General features: G+C 36.4%; 1 protein-coding gene across 1 annotated transcript in view; it reads right to left on the bottom strand.

The window, feature by feature from the left end:
* Window positions 1–1,075: 1,075 nt before the first annotated feature.
* LOC108746730 overlaps window positions 1,076–10,210 on the bottom strand; it is a 57,614-nt gene continuing 48,479 nt past the window's right edge. Inside the window, exons 16-17 of the mRNA XM_018483663.1 lie at window positions 1,974–2,046; window positions 1,076–1,137 (exon numbers count right to left, since the gene is read on the bottom strand). Of these exons, the coding sequence (XP_018339165.1) occupies window positions 1,076–1,137; window positions 1,974–2,046 (135 nt within the window). The remainder of the gene's footprint in view (window positions 1,138–1,973; window positions 2,047–10,210) is intronic.

Below are 10,210 nucleotides of genomic sequence, written 5' to 3' on the forward strand. Positions count from 1 at the left end.
ACATGGTAAAATAGAGTAAACCCATATATTCAGTTTGTATCAAGTGTAGTCTGATGGAATTTACGCGTACAGTTACCATTAAGGAGAATCCAATATGTGTACCCACTGTAATGTGTCTTCGATCAAATATCTTTGCGCGATAAGATAAATCAGCAGAATCCGTACGTTTTACCAAATGCGAGACATAGGATGCTTTCCAGCATCCAGAGATACAGATAACGCAGAGTGTAACAGTGAATTATTACATCCTTGTTTGCTAATGTTAAACGAAGATTACATGACCAGTGTATTGCTTGCTGGAAAGCATCAATAAATTAGTAAAGTAAACTTCCAATTTTTCGAACATGAATACTTCTTCAGATGAACTTCCCTGAAATACGCTTGACCTCGTTTTATAATACTGGATTTAAAAACCATTCTGCAAACTTCAAAACCGATATTGAAATTTCATTTAGCTATGTCGTTTTCTTTTTTTAAAACACACGTAGACTGCCATTACCTTAAATAGATTAAAGTCCCACCGGCATTATATAAAGATATGAGATTAACGTTTAAAATATTCTTCTTATATTTTTTATTCCAATTTTAAATTTTTCTTCCAATTTTTTTTATTTTAAACGCATTTGCGTAAATTTTTTATATAGTAAAAGCATTTCTAAATATCTCGGGTTTTTTTCAATATTTGTATGTTTACGTGTTATCCTCGTATTTTCTTTTCACGATGTAAAAGGGCAGATATATATCAGAGATACTCACTCGTGGCAAGTATACAAAAGATGGAGGCAACCCTCAAAGTAACACGAAGAAAATGCGGATTTTATCGGTCTTGGTCGACGTGCACGCTACCCTCCGAATATATAATATCAAATTTCGAAACTATTTAAGCGAACCATTGTACGGTGGTTACATGACACTGTTGACCCCTTTCAGAACTACGAGCACTTTAGGATCAAACTATCGATACTCCCTTTCAATGTTCGTCAATATTTTCTTAGTTTCCCTTCCTCTTTCATTTGCCCTGGAGATCGATTCGTTCCGCAAGTATTAAATCGCAATTCTATTCTGTAATCAATGTTCAGTATTCTTCGGCAATTACAATCGATCTTTCAAAAGGTAACCAGCCAAGCTGTCGGAAAGCTGTCAGAATAGACGTGGGATTATAAAAATCCAGCACGAATCATTTTTCGCACGTAGGATCATAAATTTTTCATGATTTCCAACGATTTTAAAATTGTAAAATCGTTACAATTTTCATAGCGAATGCTGTATTATTAGCTAAAAAGAAAAGTTTCTACGATAAAAGTAAATACCAGGCATATATTGCGCTACGTCTCATGAATATTTAATTGTTGGCCTTGCTTCGTTTGTAGCGCATACACTCGCGACTATATATTCGCGCATTTCTCCCTGCACTCTCGACCGATATACTCTAATGCCTGAGGCCGGTTGTCAAGTTTTACATACGTTTAAACAGTGATTGTTTTGATCGTAATAGCAGAAGGTAGTTGGAGTGCATTTCTATAAAGATTCGAAAAAATATAATGGAAGGAAAATATGTGACAATAAATGGCAATAATATAAATCGTATTTTTCTCGTTACATTTAACATTTATGACACTCGAACTAATAAAAACTTATGAGTTTTTTTTTCTATACATAATAGTCCTATAATTATATCCTATAATTATTCTATACTTATTTTATATAATTATTCTGCAAATTCTCTTATAATAAAAAATATTTTACGCAAGAGAAGTCAAGCTTTGCTTTGTATCATTAATCGATACTTCGAATAATAATGTAATCAAACGCAGTATTTTATCAACCCGCAATTGCACATTTTCTTTATTTCTATTTATTGGAAATTTTCGAATGGCAAATATTTGTATCAACGATTGTAATAATAATAATAACATACATGTTTCGATACGCTAATGATTAATGGCAGAGCATTGTGTGAAAATATGACTCACCTGTCGCAATCAGCAGTGTCGCATGTCGCATCAATACAATTATCGGGGCAATTGACAAAATTATAATACTCACCTGTAACAGAAAAAAGAATATTGTATTAATATTTTATAACACCAATAACAATAAAAATACATTTATAAATCTGATCAATTTTTATTTGTATTAAAGTTTGGAAAGATCGAACTTTATTCCGTTAAAAAGAAACGCAATAATGAAGACAGAAAGTAAAGAGGGTCGACCATAATAGTCACAAAGAAATCTCATTAGCGACTAATACGATCAAGAATTTCACAAAAATACAATATGAAAGAAACTTACTACTTGGATGTTCAGAAAAAGGAATGATGACGGAATCATTACTGTTAGCAATTAACTATATTTGCACATGCTGTGCGTACAACAAACCGACTGTTGAGTGACGAGTGAGAGAGAGAGAGAGAGAGAGAGAGAGAGCTATTTTAATTATATTCTTGATATTCATGAATAAACATGAATTCTAAATCTGACGTTCAAAATGTCTGCAATATTCCATAGCAAAACAGCGATCTCTTCCGAGCCGAAGAACAATGAGGAAGAAGACCAGATAATCTTCATTGCGCAAATAAAGCTACCCAAGATATACTGAATTTCTATACAGCTCAGATTGAAAATTGTATGACAGTGTGCAAATGAAGACTATCTAAGCTAGAAAATTATTTAGAAATTTAATAAGCTACGGTACTTTAAAGCAACAACAGTAGTTTAAGATTGCATATATTAAAATATATATATATATATATATATATATATATACATATATATATTATATAAATCACACTGATTTAATATTTCAAAACAAGCTATACCCGTTGAATTGTTACGCAAATGAAAAAAGTATTAATACGTTTTACACATATTTTTTAATCATCTAATAGCACTCTTGTACATTGCAATTTTTCTCTATAACCATATTTAAAAAAGTCACAATAGTTTTATTGTTGTTTGTAAAACATAAATTCATATTACTTCATTTTCATGATGAAAAAGAGTTGACACATTCGTCTAATTGTATCCCTCTTTCATCCGTCGTTTTATGTTTCCGTATTTTGTGTGTAGTGCATGCATTAAATTTTATTAAGACTTTTCTTAGTGAAATTAATCGTTAAATTTTGTTTCAGGGATTATAATAAAATTATCATTAAATGTGAATTATATATATATATACTTTACATACTTTTGTCTTTTATAATATTACGTACGTATACTTAACTTCGTCTCTCGTAACATTAATTATATTTATTCGTAATTAGTATTTATTCGTATATTTATTCAAATAATATTCTACAAGAATAATAAGAATATTATATATCATTTATTATACATTATTCATATTATATTTTAATTAAAATAGAATTATTTATATTTCTATCTTTTCACAACGTCGTCGCATCAGAATCACATTAATAATTCTCGTGCAATTTCCAATGTAAAGCTAAAATATTTTACAAGCTCGTTTCTAAGACGAATTTCCTTTCCGCGCGCGCGCGCGCGCGGTATATCGAAAACATTATTATATTTTAATTATTCAAAACGGTAGGCCTTCAAGTTGTTGCAAAAAAGTATTGTGATGATGGAAAATATTTTTCTGTATCTTGACTAATCTTATCAGCGTTGTCATAAAGGAAAATAACTCGTGAACAGAAAGGAGAGAAAATTATATAAGATATTAACCTCATTTCGCGGTACACCGGATGTCGTAAAGGTTGAGAATCAGGCTGGCAGATCCGAGCTTGAAATGTTTGCAAACTGCCGTTTACAAAACGGTTAACAAGATTGATGTCAACCGAAATACGATTAACGTGACAAACTCGCTCATTGTCGTAAATGACACCAAGGCTGATTATCTTCTTAGAACGATACCATAGTAAAACATGGCTAATAAAAGATCTAACTTAACGTTTCACGACAGCCGGCTCAGGAATCGTAGTTCGCGTCGTGTCAAACTCGTAGCAGATGGATTACTCTCTTTTTTTTTCTTTGAATCGCGTGAATTTTTTCTGCTGTTTTTCAATTATCGTATTAATATATGTATATTATATTCCAATTATAAATAAATTATGTATAAATTGACTACAACTAAGAGGGAAGCTATAAAACTGAGTGCGATAAAAATCATACGTTCTGCGTGCTACGGTTCGCTGATTAAATCACATTGTGTCTGTATAAAAGAGAGAGACAGAATTACAAGGATTTATTTAACAGCTTAAGAGGCTCGTTTAAAGGCGCATTTTACGACTTAACGTACACACATACGAATAACGAAAATCGACGAGTGCTTATCGGTCAAGTAAATCATGGAAATGGCAGCGTCATGCAACATCAAAATTTATTTCGCATTTCGTCAGCTTTGCAATCTGCTTTGCAAACGACACGAATTATAGGAATTGATAGGAAAAGGATCGTTCCTCTCGAATGCGACGCCGGATTAAATCGCAGCTTCGGATTCACTTCTTTTGACGATAGCGTATCTTTGAGACTATAATGCAGAAGAATCTTTGTCCGGAAGCGGAGCGGACTACATAAGGAGGTGAGGCAAATAGAAGAGTCAATGCCTCGTTTGCTTGACGAGACGGATAAAAGGAAACGTTTCCAAAGCGCCTGGACCAGTACCAATTGGCTTGGTTCAACGGGCACAGACTGCTTCAAAGGACGAAGATCCCTGCTTTTAATTCTTTTTGATAATCTTGTTCATAAATACGGAATCTCAAATTGAAAGGAAACCGCCTATGTCGCTCGGTTATCCGAAGAACAGGTACAAAGTCATACGATAAATCCTTTTTCAACGACACTTGGACATTTTCCAAGATGTAATTGTATTCGTTGACCTATTAGTAATATATAAAAGTAAATACAGCTAAATTAAATACGAAAAAGCTAAATGCAGTTGAGAAAAGATTTAGAACGTACACGTGTTATTCCCTGTTGGATCGCGTAGGAAGGACACGCTTACGTTTCTATTTCAGTTCGAATTGCTAGTGAGAGGTTCATTTGTCATTGTTGCAACCGACTAATAGCGTAAGTCAATCAACGAGAACGTTAACGAGCATCTAGAGGATTACCCATCGTAGGTAAGCTGAGCACTAGGGCGACCATAAGATTGGCTAATCCACAATCGATTGGCTATTTGACGCTTATCGACACTGAAAGTAAAGACTGAGCTAGAGAGAGTTTCTTTGATAAACAATCTTTTAAATTGAGAAAACCATTTAATCGTACTGCGAATAATTAACGTGAATTACACTTTTGACAGTGTAATAAACTTGACTTGATTTTAAATCGAATAACTTTAGGAAAGCCATAATCAGAAATATTCTCTCCGAGTTACTTCATCGTATGACATATATATAACATATATATATATAAGTAAAACGACATTTGCACGAAACACACGTTTCGAAATTGCGTTTCCCTTAACTCGTTATTCGTCAAAGTAACGCTCACGACTCTCTTCGGCGAAGTTACAGGAAACGACAGGGAAACTTTACACTGCAGAGATGGTACGACGGACATCCAAGAATTTCCACGACAACATTTCCACTATGTTCCAACTACCGCGTAGAAAGCATCAGTCTAAATTACGGGAGCATTATCCCGTTGCATGAAAATTGCACCGAAATGGCTGTTCGTACTTCATAAACATTGAAAAAAAAAAGAACTTTAGCGGTATCGCGCGAATGCAACCGGAATTTACCCCAATGTTTCACTGGGTATCGACAACGCAGAGATGAACGAGAACGTTCCCGTTGCGCTCTCATTTTACGTGCTCTCGTTAGCATCGGTCTCAAATAACAAGCCTGCAAGACAAACACCCCCTGTGATGACCGCTCGTGTATTAGGATACGAAGCATCTAACGGTAAGTTCCCGCAACGTATAGGCGACATGAATGTATCATGAATATTTCAAATTCCGTAAGTGTCTGTCATCACGGAGGGGAAAGCTGTTTCGAATTCAGCTGAAGCAACGACGAAGTATATATCCTCCTTCTCTTCTCTTCGTCTGACGGTGAGATCAATGAATGTTGCTGTTCTCTTCGATCGCGATTGCGTGCACATCGCAAAGGGACAACCCATGAATAGAGTCGATATTCAGCCCGATAAATTATCGGTTCAATAAAAATTGAGCCTAGAATCGTACTACTGTGCGCTATAAAAAAAAAACAATAAAATAAACGATCTTATTGAGCAAATGGTTCTTTCCATTTTGCCCTCTTGTCCTGTAGTCTCACTTGTGATCCGTCAAAAAATAAAGCGTGTACGTGGCGCGAGTGGTAAGAGACAAATGTGAACGCGTGATTCCTGTAACTTCACTTGTTCGTCGTGTAAACCGGTGCATTTTGTTGTTAGAGTCGCCGCTATGCTTAAAATGACTTATTTAATCTGCAAATATGGTTGAGATGTTTTTGCTCGCTTTTCATCCCGTGACGACTACAAAGGTCCTATCAAAACGTCGCTGAATGAAACAGGCAATTTTAACGAACTGAATAAGAAATGACTTATGGAGAATCATCTCACGATTGGGCAATATCTGTAACTGTAACGTGTTACTTTTCAGAATCAGTAATTAGTTATTCTTTGAGAGAAAAAAAACTGCAACTAATTACTTTTTAATCTTCCTGTTAAATTTTTACATTACTAATTTAAATATAAAAATCTTTTCTTACATTTTTCACGGTGCTAAATTATTTCACTTATACTTAAACATTTGATTACCCGCTGTATTATGTACGATAAATTAATATATGCACACTTGAGATTAAAATTATGAGATCAATATTAAGACGCGTTTGCATACTAAAAAGATTCTAGCTTAATTCTTAATGCAAACATTTACAGAGTGCGATGATTATCAGAAATAAAAATACACAATAAATTCCAGTTCACAAAAAGTAATCACTGATTTTTCATAAAATTAAACATTTTATTATAATTTTGCTTATATGTTGAATAAGCTTGATATAGAATAAAAGTGATTAAATTAGTTACTAATTACAAAAAACATAATTAAGTTGAGTTAGAATTATAGATGGAAACAAGAAAGAAAATTAAGTCACAATTATTTAAAAAAAAGAAATTTAACTCTAACCTCGTTACAAGTAACAAATTATTTCTCAATCCTAAGTTTTACTAAATAAATACCGACGTTCTTCCTTAATAAAGACATCCAATTATTGCTAATATAGAAAATACTGTTCCAATCCCAGTTTTGACCGACGATGACTTACCACATCTCTCTGCAGAACGCTAGGATTGTAAACCATTATTCGTCTCTGCTTTTTGATAAGTCTACTGAGTCTCTGAGTTCTTTGAGCGCAAGTTAATGCTTTTCCAGAGATGGGAAATTCGTCCTGCAATTCGTCCTCGAGATCATCCTCCATGCTTTTATCGATCGGTGAACTTTGTTTCATCGTTACCGTGCTTAACGGCACGGCTTTCGCAATGAGAGTTTCACTTCGCACGCTCCAAGTAGATCCACCATATTTCTTCAAATTCATCAAATCACCTATGCTGCCTCTCACGCTACTGCTGCCCAGCTGAAGGTTCGTTCGGGATAAAGCAGGCGAATGTGGGAGCGACTCGGAGCATTGCTCCGTCGACTTGACGACATCCGGTAGAATCGCCTTATTCTGAAGCTTATCTAGATCAGACAAGGATGATCCTCGACGTATTTTTGCTCGCGGCTCGCGAAGACTTTTCTTCGACAGTCTCTCCTTTTCCTTCTCGCCACGGCTCACGCTTTTCGAAGATAACGATGACTTCATAGCAAACAGGCCTGCCTTTAAAGGGAACAATAAAGCCCATTCCGTCGACTTCTCTCGAGTCTCCATTGTGCAGCTTTTCTCTCTAGACGATACAAGACTACTCAATAAGGTAGTGCTTTTCCTTTCAAAAATTGTAGCAAAAATTTAAAATTCAATTCGTCAAAACGTTGTCGGTTTTCCGAATGTCAAGAATTATTCTCGTTGCCCACGACGGTTTCGACACGACACTTCGGCATACAAAGCTGTTGAAATACTAAAATATCGCAGTTACACATGCCGAGGATATTCGTGATAGTGCTGCATCCGCTATTTAAGGATATCCGCTTCAGTGCTTATCGAGTTTCATTCACACCGCCCGTTGATTGTACCCTTGTACTTGAACTAGTTTAAAAAAAAAAAGTTTCTTATACATATCGTTGTAGCATTTCCCTTTTGACTCATAATATTGATCTTCTCTCGTTGCACGTATAATCCACAGGCACAGGCCATCCGCCGTCTATCCTCTTCGTAATAATTTTCTTGGTTAAGTTCTATCCCACGTAATTCTCCCATACCACCGATTTATTTTGACGTAGATACATAGTGATACCTCACGTAAAGATCCTCTTTCAGCCAATTCCACGACCAGACTCGCTAAAAGATCCGTGCACAGGAATCGAGCCGAAGGTGGTGGTCAGTCTCCCTCGGCTGGACCCACTTAGTGGTATTTTCACTTAAGTTAACACGACCCCCCGTACGGATGCGCCCTTTGCGAAGCACACGACAACACTTCCGTCTAATAAAAGCCTAATAACGATCGATACAATCGCTCCGCCTCTTTCATTCGCCGATTCGTTGCAGTCGAGGGTGTGCTTAACTTCGAAGCTAAAGAGAAGAGGTGACTTCAAGGAAAACTTGAAGAGCGGGGCGAGACTTTCGCCCTTCGGTCCTTCTGCACGACACCGATGTGCTCTCGTGGTCTCTCGCCCCGGATCATTGACTATATCGCACTGAAAGAGAAACGTTTGACTCGGCTTGACAAGCGCCAGCAGCGATAAGCAAATGTGGCGGGAGGTAAGACCTTGCGGCGAAGGTGATACCGATTCCTCACCGTCGGTCTGGCAATCATACGGGCTTCTGATTGTGACGCCGACTACCGGCTTGGCCTACATAGATTACGTCCTACGAGGTCCTATCGCAGGAAAGCACATGTACGCACATGTTTGAAAAGTAGAGCTTCATCTTCAGCTTGTTAAGAATCTCGAGCTGCGTGAAATAATTACTTTTTTAACCCGCGTGCACGTTTTATCCATGCGCATGTGAGTAATTAATTAAATTGTACGTATTAATTAAAATACGTAATTAAAAAAAACACTGAATATAGAACACATATGCGGATTGCGTTGCCCTGCATATGCTCGAATTGTATTTTAAGAAGAAACCGACAAAGTTCCTTGCGAATAATATGCCGTAAGCGTAAAGAATTGTACGTGGAAAATAGAATGGAGGTAAGATGAAGCTTTATCAAGACGCGTTTCGACGGTGGAATGTAAAATGCATGTGACGCGAAGGAATTCGAATAAAGTGCAAAGTGTACGCGGGTAGCGCATAGGAGTCTACATTTTTACGTGAATAATAAAAACCGTGGCGACGACGCGGCGGAGAAATCCGTCGACGTGCGTAGTAATATGGAGGCAATGACTATCGACAGTCACGATCAAGAACGTGTCTACACGTAAAAGCTATTTTATTAGTAAGAAACAAAGAAGGGAAGAGAAGTACGCTCGGGTAGCTGACCCTTGAGCTTTTGTAAATCGCTTTAGCGAAGAAAAAGTCTCAGTCCCAAGTGGCAGAAAAATTCTTCCACCGTTAAAATATCCATCCTAATGCAATCCGATCATTTTCTTTTCGATGTATGTGGCGAGAGAGAAAGAAGACGAAACTGAGAAATATTCGGAAGATATTTCGCTTCGACGTTCGCGAAACGCATAGAACAATTTACCTTCGATTTTTATTACGATGAAAATGTTTTTGCGTATCAAAACGGTTGATGTGTAGGAGTGCGTTACGTATTGTAAAAACTGTACTCTTGGGAAGCGTGTCCCTCGCGCCGAATCGAATTTCTGAGCAAATCAATACATACACCTAAATTGTTTCCCGTAGGACGATTATTCCGCTGAGGATAGTTCTTCTGGCAGATAGGCAACGAGACGGTGAGGAAGCATACATGAAGAAATGCGCGAACCCACGCGAAGATGATAATTAAGTCCCACAAGAGTTGTAGGAAATTCGATTATTGTTCCCTTATACGCGAAGAATTTGTATACTCGTGATATTCATTCGTTGAAATAATGCCTGAAACTAAAAAAATTTTATGATTCTGTCTGCGAATTTTCATTTATTTATTATTTCCTCTCTTTCTTGTATTCTTTTAGAAAGTCGCATTTTTTTTTTTTTTT

This window comes from Trachymyrmex septentrionalis, unplaced genomic scaffold (assembly GCF_001594115.1).
Source record: "Trachymyrmex septentrionalis isolate Tsep2-gDNA-1 unplaced genomic scaffold, Tsep1.0 scaffold19, whole genome shotgun sequence".
Classification (NCBI taxonomy): domain Eukaryota; kingdom Metazoa; phylum Arthropoda; class Insecta; order Hymenoptera; family Formicidae; genus Trachymyrmex; species Trachymyrmex septentrionalis.